Below are 21,849 nucleotides of genomic sequence, written 5' to 3'. Positions count from 1 at the left end.
GTGTAACTCTTGTTCCAGACCATACAATCGAAATGGATGAGAAATAAATACTAAAGAGAAAAATGGTGCCACATAAAGATTGAGTTCCTTTCCTGAGTTAACACAGCAGTTACATGAATAGCAGAAGTAGAAATTAGAAACCACTTGGCAGATTCCTATCTGCTGTGATCTCCTTTAGGATAACCTGTGTAGTATATGAATATGCAACCACTACATTCAAAGCAACTGTGATTTTATTCTTCGTTTGGAAAAAAAAAAAAAAAAAAAAAAAAAGGTATTATTTCTACTGCTGCAATACCTCTGAATAGACAGGAGCATGTTGAAGGACTTAGTGGTTTTGGTTTTGCAGTATGATCATGTTGGTTTTGAACTTCTTTATCTGGACAAGGGATCCTGTTTTTTTCTTGGAGTTTGGTCTTGAAAATACTTTATGAGGTATCATCAGTGGATCTGGTTTTTTGGTAATAATTTTATCAGTGCAAAAAGGCCACTATTGTAACTGCCAGGCTAAAAATGTAATTTTGCCCTTGGATTTTACTAACCTAGAGGAAAGAAAAAAAACAAGATACAGTGGTCACAAGGTTACCTGGATATATTATAAATATCTGACAGCAGGTGTAAAATAGAATATAATAGTGCATATAAGCATATAACTACACTTGCGTAAAAATGTATATAAAAGTGACAGATGAAGAAAATCTGTACACTTAACAATGTCTGTGGTGTTTTGTAAAGCTGCTTTTGTTTTAACTGAATAGATGTTAGGAATAGTCCAAACAACTATGATCCTTGCTTATACATTAAGGCTAAGGTTTTTTATCTCATGACATTTTCTTTAGTACTTCTGATTAAGAAGGCAGTTGGTGTGTGTGGCAGTCCATAGATATTAAATAGCAATATTTAGTAAGTAATGGTGCAACTAATGTTGTACCAATAAAGCATCAGCTGGCAATAATTTAAATGTACAAAATTATATCTCTAGAATATAAATCTTATTTATAGAATCAGAGAATGTTTTGACCCTAAAGATCATCTGGTTCTAACTCCCTTACCATGGCAGGGACACCTCCCACTACATGAGGATGCTCAAAGCCGCATCCAACCTGTCCTTGGAGATGGACCATCCACTTCTCAGAAGGGCAACCTGTTCCAGGTTTCACTACCTTCACAGTGAAGAATTTCCTCCTAACATCTAATCTAAACCTCTCTTTCAATCCGTGCTTGTTCACCCTCATCATGTCAGTGCAGTTCCTGAGAATCCTCTCCAGCTTCCCTGCTGGCCCCTTCAGATCCTGCGAGGTTGCCATGAGGTCTCCACACAACCTTCCCTTCTCCAGGCTGAACAGCCCGAGCTGTCTGAGCCTGGTGTTGTAGGGGACGTGCTCCAGTCCCTTTATCAACTTCATGCTCCTCCTCTGGACTTGCTCCTACAGTTCCATGTCCTCTTATGCTGGGGACACCAGACCTGAAAACAGCACTGCAGTGGGGTCTCATCAGAGCAGAGCAGAGGGGCAGAATCCTCTCCCCTCCTCTGCTGGCCACGCTCCTTTTGGTGCAGCCCAGGACATGACTGGCTTTGTGAGCACTCACTGCTGGCTCACGTGGAGTTTTCCATCTGCCATCCCCACCAAATCCTGCCCCACAGAGCTGCTCCCAGTCACTTCTCTGCCCAGCCTGTGGGTGTATCTGGGATTGCCGTCACCCGGGTGTAGGACCTTGCACTTGTACTTTGTTGAACTTCTTAATGTTCCCACAGTCCCACTTTTGAAGCTCCCTCTGGTTGGCATCCCTTGCCTCCCACATGTCCCTGCACCACACAGCATGATGTCATCAGGGAGCTTGCTGAGGGCGTTCCCGATGCACTGTCCCTGTCACCAACAAAGGTGTTGAACAGTGTCAGCCCCAGAACCGACCCTGGGGATCACCGCTGGCCCCAGGTCTCCGTGTGGACAAGGAGCTCTTTGCCAAAACTCTCCAGGCAGCCATCCAGGCAGCTGTTTATCCACCAAGTGGTCTGTCCATCATACCCATGTCTCTCCAATTTAGAAATAAGGATATCCTGTGAAACAGTGTCCAAAGCTTTGCATAAGTACAGGAAGACAGTGTAATTGCTCTGCCCTTATCCACCAATGCTCTCTTATTCACCAGTAACTCCATCACAGAAGGCAAGATTTCTCCTCTGTAAAGCCATGCTGGCACTTTCCAATTACCTCTTTGTTTTTCATGTGTCTTAGCATGGTTTCCAGGAGAATCTGCTTCATAAGTTTGCCTGGCACAGAGCTAAGGCTGACTGCTCTATATATCCCCAGGTCTGCCACTTCACCTTTTTTAAAATGGGGATTATCATTCCCTTTTTCAAGTCATCAGGAACTTCACCTGACTGGCATGATTTTTCAAGTATGATGGATAGGAGCACAGCAATTCGTCTACCACTTCCCTCAGAACTCACAGAATTTTTAATTTAATGTTAAATTTTCCTTATCCCTGAATTATCATCTTCAATATGTTACATCTAGCCCAAAAGAAATGTCTTAATTCCTACCAGGAAGATGCAACCTACCTAGCTCTGTATAAAGGGTTTTCTCTTTTAAAGGTGCCTAATGTCTCAGAACTTACAGCAATTAAGTAAATGTAGTTCTTTTGACTGAACCTAGTCAAAATATTTCTTATGCCTTTTAAAAATCTTGTGCAAGTCCATAGTATTTTAATAATGTTAATTTGAAACTATAAAATATTTTGAAATACTTACCTTTGTTTAGACACTTCAGGATTGCTTAATTTTTCAAACACAGATTATATTTTTCACACATTTTGCAGCACTTCCTTAAGTTAAAAAATACGCTTTTTACCTTGGCTATTCAGGTCCATTTTTTGGGCCTGAACCCCAAGTGTCTACATTCCCAACTTACATTTGCTTTGCCAAAAGTGAAAATATTTGCTCTAGAATAATAGGTCTCATTATTAAAATATGAGTTATGGCTTTATAGCTTACCTGCATAATTTTTTTATCACTAATAGGCCAGAAAATGAAACAACTATTTGTTCAATGCTATCTGAAAACATTTTAAACAGCAGTATATCTGATGAGATTCATGGTATCTTTCAGTGTATACATCAGAGGTCTCTTGTGCTTAACATCTCACCAGTCATGTTCTTTTGAATGGTGGAACTGCATTTTTCTTTGAATCAAAGCCAGCCAAGATGACCTCCACAGGATAGCAGCAGAAGGGGGCACTTGATCTGTCTTTCTAATTCCTCTCCGTGCATCCTGCCAGTTGCACTGGAAAAATTCCCTTTTTACATCGTTACATCTAAGGACCACTTCAAAATACTAGGTACAAAACATTTCATTCCTGCTGCCACAAGTACTACAGTTAGAAGAAAGGGGTTGAGGTTTATAAGGACGAGATGTGAGGACTTTTTGAAGTGGATTGTTGGCAATCAAAGAAATGCTTTAGTACTTGAGGCATTGTGTGATTGACCTCAGCAGAATTTCTGATATATTTGGGGGGACCAGGGGAGGAGGGGAGAGAGAGGGAAGAAAGAAAGAAGGGAGAGAGAGAGAGAGAGGGGGAGAGGGAAATGGAAAGGAAAAGTATTCATGTCTTGTAAACCACAGAAGGCATTGTGAAAGGAAGGTGCAGCAAATACAGACAGCTATTTTTTTTCCTCTTGTATTGAGGTCAGATTTTCCATATATAGTCAAAATCACTATAGAAATAACTACTGAAATATATAAATTTAAATATTCCATATAATTTTTAATAAGATGTTAACTCAACTGAAAACGTTTTGTAGGAAAGCAAAACCAAGCTTCAAAGGCTAAGCATCAACAAGTCTTTTAAAGGAGTGAATCATTTTGACTTTATCTTTGGTTGAAAATTTGGGGTAGCTATACTGAATCTTGACTGCAGTTTATTTGCATGACTGAGACAGACAGTTACTCCCCCACCTCGCTCACCACTGTGTTTTGCAGATCTGTTTGGAGATGGTTTTCTATTCTCTGCACAGTGTATTCTACTACTGTAGTTTACTTCCGTAAGGCAATTATTGACTTACTTAGGAAAACAGACCTCTTCAGGATTTCACCTTCAGCCTTTCATTAATACCTCTGAAAGTCATGCCTCTCTTTGGCATTAAAAACAAACTATATCCAAAGGAAACCTGTGCCACAGATGCAGAAGCGTCTGGACTGATTACACAGGAGAGGGACTGGGCCACCAGCAGTAAAAACACAGTGTTGTGTTACTGAGTACAACACCATGTACCTTGTGGGATGCCCAAATTCTCTTTCAATAGATCAGTATTTCTGGGAGTGCAAGTAAGTTACAGACATAACAGGATCAGCAGCTTTGTGGGATATGCAAAAGCAAAGAAAACTTTCTGTTTTCTTGTGTTATTAGCTAGCTGATCTGCAATGAGAAGCAGAATTGGAGCAGCAATTACTTGTGCCAAAAGCATGAGCTAATGGTCTTTTAAGGACAAACATTTAATAGTCTTAGCTTGAAAAAATATCTGCAGTATTGTATTTTGGCACACTGAAATAATTATCTCCATGAGAAGTGCTGGAAATACCTGAGCTAGGGATTTCCTGATTTTTTAATATTTTTTTAAAATATGTTGTTTTGGTTTTTTTTTATTTTGGAGGGGATGGTGTATATCATTGCAAATATTAGCTGTAAACTCTGCTCCTTTACCCTTGAGCCTCATTCATTCTCAATTTATGGTATTTATTAATTTCTTTTTGGACTGAAAGGCAGATAGGTGGCTTTCTTTGAACTCTAAAATAAGTGATTTTGACCAAATTCAGCTTTAACTGCAAAACATCTGACTATGTGAACATGTAACATTACATTATTTGCTTTGAATTTCGCTAAACAGCTCTCTTGGCAATGATCAGTGTGATAACGTGAATGTGCAATGATTGTTAAATTATTTAATTATTTATTTTAAAAATACTTAGCTACAGTTTGCTTACACTGTCTGAAATGCTTTAGTCATAATCACTTGAAGGGTTCAATTTTAGATGTCTAATAAACAGACAAAAGTTTATTATATAGGACAAAAAATAAAATTAAACTATTTTTGTGTATACTTTTCAGGTGCCCATGTAGCATTTTATTGAAAGGAATCTGAAAAAATTGTATTCTTAAATATTAAGATAAATTATTTTAATTAAATTACTTAAAGATGTTGTGATGCAGTGTGAGCCGAGGTAAATTAACTTGAAGCAACGAATATTTAAAAGGCAGCCATTAATTTTAAACCTTTATGGTTCATAGCAATTACTTTCTCTCTTAACAGAGCTTGCTTATTCATTACTTTTATTTATTAGTGTTGTAAGCTCACCATGGGCTATCTCCTGTGATGTGTTTTGCACAGTACATCCAGGTGGAAAAGGTCAGACTGAGTTCCAAGAAGCCTTCAATAGGGTCACAACTGCAAAATATTCTGGGTTCTCTCATTCTTGGAAAAATGTCTGTAGTACTCTTACTTCCTGGTGTTAGGTGCAGCTCACCAGCAGGGCGAGGCGGAGGTGGGAGCTTGTCCATTTAAGACCTCCCAGCAGAAATAATTGCAAACTTTCTAATAATAATCATCATTACATAATTACCTCTAGCATTGCTCTTATTGTTTTACCAGTAGCATTGTTTTTATCCAGGCAGATAGTTCAACCTGTTGCATAAACAGAACATCTTTCAAAAATAGGACTTATCAACAGAAAGAGTATTTCAGGTATGTCTGAAAGAAAGTCTGTTGCACTTTGCAGGCTTCCTTTTTTTTTTTTTTTTTCCTGAGTGTAAAAAGCAGAGAATACTGCCACTTCATCTAAAATTTGCTTTAAATATTGTATTTAATCCTCTAGTTCTGTTCATCTGTGTTGAAACTGTATTTTAACAAGTGTCCAACAAGAGTAAGTACTTCTAGGTTAATGTAAATTTCTTGCACACTTCATTGGGCTTAAACGTGACTTTGGAGCTGTAGCCTAAATGGTGCTGAAATACTAAAATATGGAGGCCATCTAGACTCAAAGTAATATTTTACTAATAAAATCCTTTAAGTCGTAAAGTCCAACAGCCCTAGCATGTGGTCTCAGAAAAGATATATTGGCTGTTCTTGGAGAATGTTTCATTTTATTTTGTTTTAGTACAAAAGGATGATAAACATTTATTTCTGGAGCCTATTTTAGAAGGCCAGAGGAAAAGGAAGGGTGCCAGTTAATACTCTGCATAGTGAGATGGTTTATTTAAAATCAGAGAAATATTCTTAAGACTAGCTTTAACAAAAGAATTGCAGTGGAATTGTTTAGCAGCTTCTCAGCAAATTTTTTTGGGTATGCTAAATATTTAAAATTGTATTTCAAAGCCATAATGTTACAAGTGCCTCTTTTTTTTTTTTTTTTTTTTTTTTTTTTTTTTTTTTTTTTTTACAATAGCTGTTATTAATATATTTGAAAAGTGTACCTAGGGAAGCATTTATGAAAATATGTGATTTTTCTAATCCTACAAAGGAACTTCTAGTCTCCACAGTTGCCATGGTTAGCATTAATTAACATACTTTAGGAACTCCTACATTCTGTTTACCTTAATAGTTAAGAGCTTGGACAAATATTTAGCATTCATTTAAATTAATATGATTCCTAATTAGGCAAATCACTGTATTTGTAGTCATCATGAATGACTGTTAATATCAAAGATTGTTATTCAGAAACTAAAATCTCTAAGATTTCGTACTATTGCATTTACAGCTGGTTCACAAAATGTTTATTCAGCAAACATTATCAATAGTGAGAATGCACAGATTAACCATTACTTGGTTTTTGTCAACATGCAGCCATTTTCAATTCTGTTACGTGTTTTGAGAGAGAAAAGCAGTGGTAAGCTGCAAGGAGTATTACTGAAACATGTAAACAAAGATTTAATATTAATTCTCCTAAGTTTTCTACAGGGAAGACCTTTTATTTACATGCATATTTAAGCATAGAATGCTGATTAGCAATTTATCTTTTAAATTTCCTGCTTTGTGCCAACGAATTTAAAAGAATTGTATGCAGAATTATCTATCAGATGTATATCTGAGGTGCCCAGCTTCATCCGTTTTTTTTGGTATCTAATAAAATAAGGATAAAATTTGGATATTCTTAAATAGTCATGCAGGCTACATCCACCATGTCAAATCTAAATTTGAAGAGTAAGAAAAAGAAAGGAGTATAATTGACATCAGCCAATTACAGTAGAGGAAAAATTGCTTGTTTCCCATTAACTTCCACTTTGTGAATTGTGAAATCAGATTTTCCTTATATTGTATAAGGTAGACTTCATTCATTTCTTTAGTACTGAAAAGACTTTTTTTTTTACTAGTTCTGAGTCTTTTTTCAGTGTTCAAGACAAGCTGTACCAGACCTACTTGCTGCTCTCACGATCTGCTTTTGAAGAGAGTCAAGGGTAGCACTGGGTTAACTGGCTTAGCTAGTTAGCACTGCTGCCCATAGAGACATGCATTGTACTTGCTTTTTCAAGTCCGTGAACTGTTTTGCTCTCCTTACACAGTGCTGAGCCTGAGTTGCAGTTTGTCTTTCAGCCTGGGTAACGAGCTACATGTGAAATCATTGCATTACTTGCCAGAGTTAAGAGAAGTGTCATCATTCCATGATGATCTAGATGAGACAAAACAGATTTAATCTGATTTATTTTTAGTGAAATTATTTAGTTTCCTATATTTCCAAATAGGAAATGATGTGAGTATTTCATACCACTCATTTCCAATATTTCACTGGAAGTGTGAAATTCTGTTGCTGTTGAATGAAACTGAATCGAAACTCACTTGTTCCGATTGGTATTTTAGAACAGTTATTTTTTGTTACAAATATTATTTGAACTTGCTTTTCTCAGAAAGATTTTGTTTGTTTGTTTTTTACTTTATTTTCTCAGGGCTCCTGTTTGTTTATCATAGTTTTATCAGGATTCTTCTGTGTGTGACAAGAATTGTAATTGTACTATTCATCATGAATGCATGCTACATATCTGCCTTCATGTCTCTCTCTGTTGTCTATGAGAACAGAGCAGCATCTCTATGAGACTTCATCCAAAAGAGTTCACAGGAGAATTGCCACAGCTGTGTCAGATTCTTAAAGGGGAACTTGAGGAACAGCTTCCCGTAATTTCTTTTTTTTTCTTATTATTTCTTCATGGAAAAAAAGGCTTTTTTTAAAAAAAATTGGTGTGGGCTTCCCAGTTTGCTTTCCCTGAAATGTTAATTCAGAGTCATGATGCTGAGTTTTCATGGCCTTTTTAAATTCTCAAGAGCCCAACATAGTCATAAATTTTCACTTACATGTTTATTTCCATCCTAACTTGAGTCGTTCAGTCTACTTCAGAATGTAAGGGACCAGTTGAATAATGTCTGTCACTGAAAATTAAGCACTTTTAATTTCATTTATGTTCAGAGGCTAAGATGGAATGTGCTGCATGCAGCTCTAGGTCCCCAGTACAGGAAGGACATCAATCTGCTGGAGCAAATCCGGAGGAGGGCCGCTGAGATGGTCAGAGGATGGAGCACCCTTCCTATGAGGAAAGGCTGAGAGAACTGGGATTGTTCAGCCTGGAGAAGGGAAGGCTGTGGGATGACCCCACTGCAGCCTTCGGGTACCTGAAGAGAGATGGAGAGAGGCTTTTTGCAAAGGCATGTATAGGTAGTACAAGAGAAATAGCTTCAAACCGAAAGAGAGTAGGTTTAGATTAGGTCTCAGGGAGAAATCCATTTCTGCAAGGATAGTGAGGCACTGGAATAGGCTTCCCAGGGAACCTGGAGGTGCCTACTTCCTGACAGTGTTCAAGGCCAGGTTGGATGGGGCTTTTAGCAGACAGATATAGTGGAAGGCGCTCCTGCTTATGGGCAGGGAGTTGTAATTAGTTGATCTTTGAGACCCTGTCCAGCCTAGGCTATTCTGTGACTCTGTGTCAGTGTACTCTAAAGCATAATACTAGCTTGCTGAAGTTACTAATGTATTCTTTACCCAAAACTTTGTGGTGGCAACAACAACTTGATGTGTGTAACTTTGCTTAGGATAGGGTTGATCTCTTGGATGCCCTAACACTGATGGTCTTGACACCAGCCTCGCCCTTTCCTGCTGCTGCAGGGTGAGTGACTGAGCTACTGAGATACTACTGTAAGAGAAAGCTGAACTAATCTGCATGGAAGTTTGTTTATTTACTCCAATACTGACTTGATCCCCTGTGCTTTGTTACAGTATTTTAGCATAAATAGACATTACTTCTTAATACAGCTTCACTTAGGAAGATGCTGATGGATACATTGTAAGAACAAACAAAAAACCAACGCACAACCCAATTTCAAGACTGAGAGAGTTTCTGTACCTGTGGTTTCACAAAACAGCTACAGCTTGAGTATTATGCAAGTTCATTAAGCTCTTTGTCTATAAAAGCATCTGGGTTTTTTTTTTTCAAGCAGAAAGAGGTGTAGGTGGCATTTCCTTGCAATGAAGATGGGTAACTGGAGGATACTGCAGATGCCAAAAGTTGATGCAGGTTCAACACGATACAGGCATGTTCACATGTTCATTGTAGATAAGTATGTCAAAATCTGCTTAATACAAAATCAGGTAGGAAGTTAGAAATTGTTTGAAATGGAATAAGGTTCTACACAATACTTCTGTGTAACTTTTCTAGTGTTCTTGCCTGAGCACCTGCTTTTTGTAATTTTTTATACAAAAATTTGGTAATATTGAGGATTGGGTTAACTGTAAAATATCTTTTCATTGCAAATTGTTTGCTGCTTCAGTGGAGATTTTGGGATTTTGGGGTTTTTTTGTTGCTAATTTGGGTTGAATAGTATTTTTTTTCCTTTTTACCTGAATTTGACTTTACTGATTAATTCTCTGTGCTCTGTTAATTGCAGCACAGAATTTCTGAGTCCAAATGCATGTTGCTAAGGGTGTAATCTTGTATTTTGGTAGAGAAACCCAACTCTGGGCACCTAGTATTGTTAAGATAATTCGATATCTTATCTAAGATCAGAATAGACTGATGTCCTGGTTCATTCAGGAGTGTCACATTGGATTCTACAGAGCTTGAAGCCTCAGCATACTGCTGGCAGAATAGAAGTGGGCATATCTGCACAGCTCAAATCCAGTTAATGGCTAAGGGGCTCCTTGGACTATAAAATTATGTATCCTCGATATTTGTACATGTGAATCAAGTCTGTTTTATTCAAAAATGAAAAAATGGCCACATTTCTGCACAACTAGAGCACCTTTTTAATTTTTTTTTTTAAATTAACATTCTCTCTCTTACTTCCATAGAAGATGCACTGTGAAACAAGAGATGTTTTTCTTTTTTCTCAAAATGTTTTTTTTTCTTTTTAACTACAATAGTTTCACTGTATTAGTCATGGGTTCTCATGTTGCTTTTTCATCTTATTTGAATTTACCTTCTGGGACAAAAAAGCAAAAGAAAATAACAGTACACAGACTCACAACTCGTGGTGGGAATGAATTTGGACAGATAAACTGTGTTGTGTCAGAGCCATTTCATGCTGGATTTATGTTCTACAAATGGATAAGTGACAAAAAAAATTTTAATGTGTACTACATATTTGCCCAGAAGGCATGAGATAAATTCTGTAGTCATTAACTTGAAGGGTAGTTCATAACAGACTTTCCTGTTACTCTTGAGAAAATTTTTGTTCTGCAGTGCATGATTTTTCTGTTTCTTTGCTTGCCAAGGAATTTCTTTGGTTTATGTTGCATCGATCCATTCTATCACTGTTATAGTTTAATATAATAGTTTAATAAAAGATGATAGGATGCAATAGGATATTTATATATATATATAGGCAGACCTTTATATTTACACAAATCCCCACTTAGCTTGCAGAGGGATGTTTAAATTTCAGGCTTATTGTCCAGAACTTAACTTTCTTTTCTTTGTTCCCTTTTTCTTCTGAGAAGTTCCCTCTGCCTTATTTTGCTTATGAAATGGAAGGTGTAATGAGTTCTTTCACTTGTAAACTGTCATTCTTGGAATGAATTTTGGTACAGATGGGATTTGTCTACCTTTATTCTGAAATCTTCCAGAGTTCTTATATGCTGTACCCTGGAGGGGATGTGTGGGATCTGGCAGTTACTAGAGTTCAACTGTTCAACTGTAGTTTCAGCTTTGGTAAAATTTTTTTAATCCTTACTATTTCAGGGATTTAATGTCTGTGTTTTAAGGGCATATTTTTTCTTTTTTTCTTTTTTTTTTTTTTTAATGAAAAAAATAAAAGTTTAAATGCAACATGATACTGGACTTAGAATATTGAATAAATGAGTTGTTTGCAATAATTTTAGAGAAAAAGTATTGTAAAGTTTTTTTTCAAAGATGCTTGAAAGCTCCTGAATGATGCTTATTTGCATGTTTGCTGGTTTTAAAAGGAGGAAAGCACTAAACTAAATTGCTGCATATGAATTTTTATGAATTTTGTATTATGCAACTCAGCCTACTGTATGAGCAGTGAAAGCTGGAGTGCTTTTTCATTTTATGGTGGTTTTGCTTTTATTATTTACCTTTTACTACTGGGCACATAAGTGGGGGAATGATTTGACTGAAGAAAGTCACTGCCTTTGGTAGTGACTTTCACATTTTTTGCAGTTATTATGTGGCTCATATGCCTAAAAATAGTCTTAGTTTGAAATCAGTAGTATCAGCACCAAATTATTGAAAGCAGGAAGTAGAAATGAAAGTTTCTGTGGCACAATGGCTACATCTGGTTTCATTTGGGTTGTATTGGGTTGCCTCCTCCAGAACATCACCGATCTCCCAGAAGGACCCAAAACAATGGCACAGGTTTTTATTCATGCACCAGTTAGTAACATTTCAGCTAGTGATTACTTTATGTACACCCTGGGAGGCTCTGAAGGACAGAGATCAGTTTTTAAATGTGTCCCATTGCTACTTCAGCTACTTCAGATACCACAGTGCTACTGTGGTATCTGTTGTGGTGAGGTGGAGCTTGTAACTACATTGTTCACCTGGGTACTGAGTTAAGTGCAGTTTTCAGGAAGGGCTTTTAATTGTCATATTAAAAACTTCTCTACCAAGTGAGCGCACCATTGGTTTCATGCCCTATAAAAAAATCAGTAGAAAAGGGAGTCTTGAAGACTAGAAAAGATCTAACAGCGGAGAATCTAAAAACAGAATTCTGGGAGGTAGAAGAAAAATTCAAATAAAGTGCATAAGTTCTTAAACACTTGAGAGTGGAAACCAAGCAACATTTTCTTTTTCAGCAAATGCTCTTTTGGAATTGTTTTGGAGGATTTCTGATCTTATGGAAAATGCTCATAAAGGGAGATAACAAGAGAGATTTTGTTTCTCAGAGTCTCTTTTATGTTAAAAAATTGTCAGAAAATTGTGTATCAAACTTACAATTCTAGATGTATAATATCACCTATACAGAGAATGCAGATTTAAATCTAGAGTGTTTGCAAGGTCAGAGCTAAAAGATACTCTGCAGAATTTTTGGGTTCAGAAGCTGTCATGTAGAAGCTAAAGCGGAACAATTTTGTCTCCTCCTGCACTGGAAGGCAAAGCATAATACTGAAGAATTATACTTTACTCACTATGATATTACCAAGTAAACCCTGGAGGGAAAGAAAGGGAATTTCATTCTAGACTGTTTCAAGTTATATTTATCTTGTATTCAGGTGATGAGCTAGCAAACTAGCCATCCTTATCATTATTGTTGTTGTCATTTTTATTATGATTATTTTATTATGTTGACAAGAAAAAAGAAATAATGGTCAAAAAAAAATTGGATGCTTCAGTTCTGGGGAAGACAAGCTGATAGTGGAGAATAGTTTTGTTTTTCTGTGCCTTCTCTGAGGTATGCTTTTCTCACTGTTCTCACTCTGGCTGTTGTGCAGGTGGTTGACCAGATTGACACACTGACATGTGATCTGCAGCTGGAGGAAGAGATGACAGACAGTTCCAAAACAGACACCCTGAACAGCAGCTCCAGCAGCACAACCGCCTCCAGCTTGGAGAAGGTCAAAGTTCGGGGCAGCACGCCCCTCATCAAGCCCCCTGCGCACCCCTCTGCCATCCTCACCGTGCTGCGGAAGCCGAACCCGCCGCCTCCTCCCCCTCGACTGACGCCCGTCAAGTGTGATGAGCCCCCCAGGCTGCCTCCCTTGGCCAACCCAGTCAAGACCAACGGCACGCTGCTGCGGAACGGGGGCCTGCCCATCGGGCCCGGCCGCATCCCAAATGGAGATGTGTGCTGTATGCCCAACAGTAACTTGGAGAAAGCGGTGATGCAGCCGCTGGTGCACAGAGCTGAGAAGGAGCGGTGTCCCCAGGCGGGGGCAAGGGAGCGCGTACGGTTCAGTGAGAAAGTGCAGTACCACGGCTACTGCCCCGACTGTGACGTTCGCTATAACATCAAAAACAGGGACATGCACTTGCACAGCGAGCCGGCCCGGGCTGCAGGAAAGCTGCCACATCAGTGCCCTCCTCTGCCACCTCCTCCACCTCCACTGCCTCCATTTCTTCTGGAAAATGGAGGGTTGGGGATAAGTCCCAGTAATAGCTTTCCTCCTCCAAGACCTGCAACTATGCCTCCACAAACTGCGCCAAAACCCCAGAAGACCATCTTGAGGAAATCAACCACTACAACAGTGTGAAGTATGCCCATTGTAATAACTCTTTGTTTTTTCCTATATATAAACATAAATAGGTAATGAGCACTTTCTACTTGAGCAATAAAAAGACCCAATGTATTACACCCTGTGTCCCATGAAGTGGCATAAAAATCACATGGTAAGTACAAAGAGGAATACTTGTTGGTCTTATTTGTACTCACCAAAAGTACCCTTACGGCAAAGGGTGCTGAAATAATACTCATTCTTTAGCACCAATGTTGTAAACATCTGTAGCAGTTTCTTATTTGTAGCATGGTTTAAAAGACAATGAAAAGAAAGTTCTGTGTGATAATACTGCGTAGTGATATGTGATAGGTTTCAGTCTGACATAAAGGAATAACCATTTGTCTCCTGGGTTTTGGGACTTTTCAAATGACTTTTAATGAGGCCAAGTACTAAGTAATAGCCTTTGAATTCTAGCAAATGTTTTTTTTCTCTTCATGCGTGCTTGAGCAAACTCACTGTATGTGGGGTGGTTGCAGTAGGGGCTAAGCACTGGACTGTCAGTAGCTTGGTCTTTGGTGGGGAAGTGAATACTTGAGATGTATGTTGGCGTGGCTCTGGAAAACTGAGTCGCATTTTGTTTCTCATTGTCTCAGTGCACCACTACTGATGTAAAGTACCGAGTGTGAAATGAGCAGGGATGGTCCCATTAAGTTCCCCTTTTTTCTCCATCTGCAAAACGGTAGTGATATTTTTTCTTATTGTGCAGTGGCAGTAGGCTGAAAAAACAAAGCCCAGTCCTGTGTTTTTCACAAAGCTTTTGTCTGGTGCAAATCTTCTTTTTGAAGGCAAAGAAAATGTTGCTTAAGGCCTCCAGGGACATCCACTTAATTCTTGTAAAGAGCTTTGAAGTTGAAAAGCTCTGTGCAATTATGGCGCATTAACATGCAAAACAAGATATTTTACATGTTATCACATTTTGATGGTGAACCCAATTAATATTCTTACCAGTTGAAAAAAGGTCCTCAGGGTTTTTAATTATTTTATGACAGACTATCCTTTTATTCTCACAAAGAGAATTGCAAGGACTTAGAGTGTAAAAAAAATCCAGTCAATTAATAAATCTGATAAAAAATCTGTTATTACAAAACTTGTGCCAAAATAATCTCAATGGCCAACATCAAATGCTATATTAAAAAGAGTATGGTTACTTCAGCTGAAATATAAAAGGTACTTTATGGCAAAAGAGGAAAAAACTGGACAAATAGATTTTGAATTTTAATTCCTATTTACATCTAGTAATAGGTATTAAACAGATATTATGTTTCCCTGTATAGGTATTCTCATATTTGAACCCAAATAATAAGAACAATTCTAACAACAGTCCCATCAGATGACTACTGTTTATAAACCTTTGTGGTAAGCAAACATTTTATTTTGTGCAAAGACACATGCTGGGCCTAAAGCCTCATGAAGTATTCCCTGCATAAAAGACAAAGAAAGGAAATCATCCTAAATTCTTAGTCATGCTTTCCCCTCATGCCTCCCATGTGTTTTTCATGATGCACTTTACATTTGGTGTTGTTTCACTGTACTTGATCCCACGAGAGCTGTTGCCGAGTGCAATAAATCCAGGCGCTTGCAGCAGGAGACAGTAACTCATCCTGCGTCTGTGCAAGATCTTTGCTGCCCAAATCAGGATTATGGCAGGTGGATTCTGCTCACGTGCTGGAACTCCACAGCACCTCCCTTGTTCATACATTGAAAACCGCATTTAAAATCACTGGAACAATGTGCAGACATATCCACATTGCATAGTTGCAGGTTTTTCTTTTAAAAAGAAAATTCCTGCTGTCCTTACTTTATCACTGCTATACAGGTCATACACCTGTTATGTGCTAGTTTAGTACTTTTTTCATTCTTAAACGAGCTACTGTTTACAAGAAATAAGATAATGCAAATCAAATATTGCACATAAAATATGAAAGGAAATAATGCAGAGTAATTTTAGAGGGTTATGGTTTGGGGCATATGTGTTACCTCACTTGGCTTGGTTTTTTTGGTATGAACTCACCTCTGGTAGCAGAGTGCTGCATTTCTCCTCTGGGCTTGTCAGTCTCTTGAACATGTTAGCACCTCCTGACTGGATGCTGTACTCAGTGGATGTGGACTGATGTACATGTAAATTTAAGTTTTGTTACAGCTGTCAGCTCTGGAAAGCTTAAACAGCATCCGAGTTTCAGCAGTTAATGTTCAGTTTTGGTACCCCACATCTTTCATCTCATAATTTGTCTTCTCCTTCAGAAGTGCTTTCTTATCTCTTTCCCCACAACTCCCGAATATCTTCATATGATATGGCTATGCCATGAAAAGATTCAGCTTTTCAAATGCAATGCTATCCTTGACCAGCAGTGCGGCTTCAAAATGTGATGGGAAAACATTGTTTTTCTGCAAAGTTGAACAACCCAGGCTTTCTTTAATACCACGTTCCAAGGTCTCTGTTAAATCATAGTACAAACATTGAATCAGTTATGTTTTAATGAGAATGTCTCTGGCCTGTGTCCTATTGTAAGGTAGATTTGTCAGAGTAATAATTTCACATTAATAACGTGTCAGAATAAAATTAAGGTTAAAACAGGTAAACTTGCAAAATGTAGGAAACAATTAACTTTAAATTTTGCAGCACTGTTTGGAAACTGCTAATAGAAATGGCGTAACAACAAATGCAATAGTGTATTCAGCCAGCAGTTACATTTATATTAGGAACGTAAAGTCTGTGAAGCATTTTTTGAACACCTACAAAACAGTATGCTTCACGCTTTACTGAGGAAAATGCAATAAACTAACTAGAACTGGATAGAAGTTGTCTGCATTTATAATATAAATATAATAATCTCTGAGATTACATTTAGTGTTTTGCAAATGTGTTTATGCCTGAAAAAATGAAAGTCCAGTAGCAGTACTCAGAGATTTAGTTCAGTGTTTGCCTACTGTCAGCCTGCTGTCTAGCTTTAATTCCCTAAGGTATTTTACAATCTCAGCTGTCCAGATCTAGACTTCCCAAATGCAAATGGGAGAAGGTTGATTCTATCAATTTAATGAAGAGGATGAGTTTAGGAAAATTAGTATAAAAAAATGAAAATTACTTTATTTGTAATAATGGCATTCATTAAAAAAGTTAACACATGAAGGCATTGCAAGAAAGGAAAACTAGGAGAGTAAAATCCGTAACAATCCTTTTGAAGGACATAAGGTAGGAATCTTCAAAAAGATAATGGATCTTTCTGCCACCTGGTAAAAGTCACTGTTCTTCCTTCTCTCTTGTTGTCTGGAGTTGTTACAACTTTCATCACATCATCAATTTTCTTAAAAGCAAGAAAAAATTCCAAATCTTCATTGGTGTTTTTTATTATTAAATCAGTATTTTATTTAAAATGCAACATGAAATAAGACAAGTACACTACAGCTCTTGTTATTAGCTTTCTTCAGATAATTTGTTTATTGGTTTTGAAGCAGAGAGCAGTATGACTTCTTTAATTACCAGAGAGATTTTTAGATGGATGTTTGCTCAGATCTTTCTTTCCGTGTTCTAATTATGGCTTTCCTTTCAGTAATGCCACAAAGAGTGATCTTACATGTGCATGTAAAATTATAGTGTGGTTGCTGTATCACTTGTCTGATGTAGTCTTAAAGTAGGCATGAGTATTGGTCACATGTTTTTGCAGAGGCAGCCGTTCTCACACCCTACTTGTATATATGCTGTGAGCCATGCTTTTTCAGGGGCAGTATGTGTGTGTCTAGAAGCAAAATACCTATCCACTGCTCAAACTAGTAATAATATTGAAGGCATAATGCTCACAGGTGCAGAAAGGTCTTTCAAGTGAGGTGTGCACAAAGGCACGTGGCAGAAACGTATATGGTTAACCTTGCTAAGCACAGTTGCTAGAATACTCAGTCTGAAAAAATATTTGGCATCTGTTATATAAACATGTATTTTGTAGCCATATTTGTGGTCTATCTCATGCAATATTTACGTGCTGCAGCCTAAAATTTCTGTATCTGTATTAGCACAGACCACAACTGAAGCAGCAGCAGCAGCACTGCTGTTACTGGGTCACCATCCCGTGGAGCAGTGCCTGCAAACTGCAGTCCAGCCTCATCTTTGGCAGCAGTTACATGTTGATGGCTTTTAGTTGGCAAAAAGTAGCAGGAATGTTATCTCAGTCACCTGTTTTGTGGCGACTAATAGTCCAACAGAGCAAGTTTCTCCACCAGTCCTAATTTTGGAAAAGGATTGTAGTAATCCATCTTGGGATAGCTCAGCTCTGGGGAGCACAAGCAGGCTGACTTTCATTTCTGATCTTAAATGCTTTGACTTGTCTCTAACTCCTGCTAGTGAAAGAGCTCTCCTGTTAGCTGAGACTGGAGCTGCTGGGATGAATGGATCTGACCATGTATCCTGCTGCAGGAGAGAGGCCTGTGCTTGAGTCAGCCGGCGCAAGTCTGCCCCTGTTCTCGGAGCCCTCGCACTTTTTCGTACCAGTGGCATACCAGGTTGGGTTGTTTCTTGGTGATGTCTCTTACATCGGCCTCAGGGAGGCAACACACCTCCCTGTGGCTTGGGTCTGGTTGGCATGTTGGGCCCTCCATTCCTTTCAAAAGGGAACCCTTAGGCATTCCTTCCTAGGCAACCCCTCCATTCCAGAAGAACTTCAATCCCGTTTCTCATTTCCCTGGTCCCTAGATTCTAGGGCCTCATATCAACTGTATAAGGACAACTGTGAAGGTGAGGCAAGTTGGATGGGAATTCAGTACCAGTCATCAGTCAGGAGAAGAGTGAAGTCAGCACCTTGAATTTTAGGAAAGCAATATTTCAGTGCTTTGAGAAATTAACCAATGGGCAAACCTAGGAAACTGGGACAAGGGAGCAGAACAGGACTGGAAGATCTACCCATGGAGGACAGGAGCTCTCATTGACAGAGCAAGAGGTCAGCTTAGATTAATCAAAAACTGCTGGTTAAGCAAAAAGGAAAGAAGGAAATGCACAAGAAGATAATGGAAGCAGAGACATGTATCCTCTAGGGAGAGATTGCCTAGTTGTGTAGGTGTGAGGCCAGGAAAACCAAGGCAGAGAGATAGCTGAACTTGGCAAGGGATGCAAAGAATAATAAGGACAACAGGTTAATCAGACAGAAAAAGGAAGGTCAAAGTATACAGCCCCTGATGAACACAGACTGGCAAACAGGTAACAGCAGACAAGGAAAAGGCTGAGGCACTAAACTTTTTCACTTCAGTCAATGGCTACCTCTCTTCCCACTCTCAAATGGGAGGTGTCTCAGTCCACTGTAAATGAGGATCAGGTCTATGAGCACCCAAAGAACCTGAATGTATATAAGTTTACGGTACCTAATGAGATACATCCCAGAGTACTGAGGGAATTGGCTCCTGTAGTTGCCAACCCACTCTCCATGATACTCAGAAAGTTGTGGCAGTCTGGGGATGTCCCAGGTGACAGGAAAAAGGGAAATACTGAACCAACTCATCTTAAAAAAGGGTAGAAGGGAGAAGTCTGGGAGCTACCAGCCTGTCAGTCTCACCATAGTGCCTGGAAGGTAATGGAACGGATCCTCCTAGAATGCACATGGAGGACAGGAAGATGATTTGAGACAGCACGGCTGATCAACTTGTGATCTTCTTCAATGCAAAGACTACATCAGTGAGCAGAGGAAGGACTACAGACTTTATCTGTTTGACTCCTGTAGGACATTTGAGTTCTCTCCAACATCCTTCTTTCTGAATTGGAGAGATATGGATAGATTATTCAGTGGAGTAGGAATTATTTGGGTGCTCACATCCAAATAAGAGGGAACTGGTCAACAGCTTGATGTACAGATGGAGATCAGTGGAAAGTGGTGCCCTTATTTAATATCTTCGTTAATGACACAGAGGAAGGGGTCAAGTTCACCCTCAGCGGGTTTGCAGATGACACCAAGCTGAGCTGTGCGGCGACACTCCTGAAGGACAAGATGCCATCCAGAGGGACCTGCACAAGTTTGAGAAGTGGGTCGGTCCGTGGGTTCAATAAAGCCAAGTGCAAAGTGCTGCACCTGGGTCATGTCAGCCCCCAGTATCCAGGTAGGCTGGAAGATGAACAGATCAGGAGCTGCCCTGCTGAGGACTTAATGAGTACTGGGGGATCAGAGTTTGGACATGAGTTGGTGTTTTGTGTACATAGCCCAGAAAGCCAGCTGTATCCTGGTCACATCAAAAGTGTGACCTGCAGGTTAAGGAAAGTGATTCTCCTCCTCTAGTCTGCACTGGTGGGACACCAGCTGGAGTACTGTATTTGCCTCTGAGTCCTCAGATTGAAAAAGACACTTTTGGACTTATTGGAGCAGGTCCAGAGAAGGGCCTCAAAACTAAGCAGAGGGAGCACCGTCCCTACAAGGAAAGACTGATGGACTTGGCATTATTTAGCCTGAAGAAGAGGTAGAGAAATCAGGACTGATGCTGAACCTAGGAAAAAGGGAGGAGTGGAAGGTTATTTAAGATTTAGTTTTTATTTGTTATTTTCCTACTCTTATTTGATTGGTAATAAATTAATTTCTCCAAATCCAGTCTGTATTGCCTGTGATGATAATTGGTGAGGGGTCTCTTCCGTTACCTGATTCTACTCTTGAGCCTTTTGTTATATTTTCTCTACCCTGTACAGCTGAGGAGAGGGAGTAATAAAACATCTTTCATGGATTTTCATCCAGCCAGGATCAGCCCCCTCACAAGCAGTGTCTAAGAGTGCCAAGATCTAGTGAGCTGTTACTGGAAAATATATTTTCCTTATAATTGATCTTAATAAAAAGTGCAAATTAGAAATTCAGAAAAGGAAAGTAATTTCATATTAAAAGTTTAAAATTTCTGGATATTTGCTTTAACTTAAATGATTAAATGTTTAGAGGGAGCTTATTCATTAATTTAGCGGAAATAATGTTTCTGAAAGCAGAAGACCTATTAATATTGCAAAAAAACCCATAGGTATTGTTGTCTGAGTTAGTAAAATCCGACTAGAAATAAGATTAAAATTCTTCACAGTGAAAAGAACTTATTTGGAAAAGTAGTCAGTAATCTACAGTAGGAATTCTTTGAATTAATTCTGCATTTCTCTAAAAAGGAGACGCACTAAGTCTAAGGAAAATACTACAGTCGTAAGCAGGAAAGCAAAGTAATTTACTCTAATGCTCACTGTTAGCCATTAAAAGAACTGATACACCTTTCATTAAAAGACAGATGAAAAATATACTTTTCTGATGTAGCCAGCAGGTGCAGTTTTGTACTTGACAGAGAGGAGAGATGAAAAGAATCAGTTAAGCATGCCAGAAGCAATGAAAAAATTAAAATGTCAAACTTTACTTTTTATAGACAGGCACAACTCAGTACAAATTGTTCAGAGTGTTAATGAATTGCTTCTACTTATATGGTGACTTGAAAGGAATGTGTTAGATGGCTTTTATGAATATATATGGAAGTGATTCTCTACCATCTAGAATTACGATTTCAGAACAAATCATCTTTCTATATCTGTGTGGAAAATCTACAGCAGAACAGCATACTCTAGATCAACTGTAATGACAAATCCTTTGGCAGCCAAAGTGCTTCTCAGCTATGCAGGCATCGATCTCAGGATCAGTCAGTAGATTCAGCCATAAACAAACACTCTTAAAATTCCAGTGCTGATGTAACTTTATTTAACCCTGATCTGTTTCTGAGGAAAAAATCCTGACCCACCTTTGCTGATCATTCCTGTGTCCTATATCTATTTTATTATAAATAAATAAATAAATATATTCCTCCAAGTAGAATAGTCCAACTACAAACATTTTTGCAGTGTAGCAGTGAACCAGTTGAGTGGTGCAGGCTGTCTGAAACAATGCTTATCCCCAAAATCGGTCAGTCAGTCAGACGGTGAAAGAGGAGAGTGGGAAAAAAATCAACCTTGTCACAGAGATGTGGGCTTTTCCTTGACCTGGCTTGTTTCTACAAAGTGTGAAAAGAATGCAGGATAAACGTTTTCATGTATACACACCTAGAAATGTTTCAAATATGTTGCTGGGCTTCACCAAAATAAGTAAGTACAAAGTATAATCAAAATAAGGTTTTGAGTTGTGTTATGATGTGATGTAATGAATCTTTCTAGTAAAATAGACCTTTTTATA

The 21,849-nt window shown here is 38.5% G+C and overlaps 1 protein-coding gene across 4 annotated transcripts in view; it reads left to right on the top strand.

The window, feature by feature from the left end:
* Positions 1-21,849, top strand: part of PRR16 (proline rich 16) — a 134,652-nt gene that overhangs the window by 76,778 nt on the left and 36,025 nt on the right. For 3 of the 4 annotated variants that reach the window (XR_005952602.1, XR_005952604.1, XR_005952603.1), the window contains exon 2: positions 12,923-13,817. Coding sequence is in view for 1 of the 4 variants with exons in the window: in XM_041403857.1 (XP_041259791.1) it covers positions 12,923-13,681 (759 nt within the window). In the remaining 3 variants the exon portion in view is untranslated. The remainder of the gene's footprint in view (positions 1-12,922; positions 13,818-21,849) is intronic. The other variant, XM_041403857.1, reaches the window with a different exon arrangement.

This window comes from Onychostruthus taczanowskii, unplaced genomic scaffold, assembly GCF_017590055.1.
Source record: "Onychostruthus taczanowskii isolate IOZ18803 unplaced genomic scaffold, ASM1759005v1 scaffold205, whole genome shotgun sequence".
Classification (NCBI taxonomy): Eukaryota; Metazoa; Chordata; class Aves; order Passeriformes; family Passeridae; genus Onychostruthus; species Onychostruthus taczanowskii.
The sequence above is the reverse complement of the archived record's forward strand: the minus strand, read 5'-3'. Positions and strand labels throughout refer to the sequence as shown.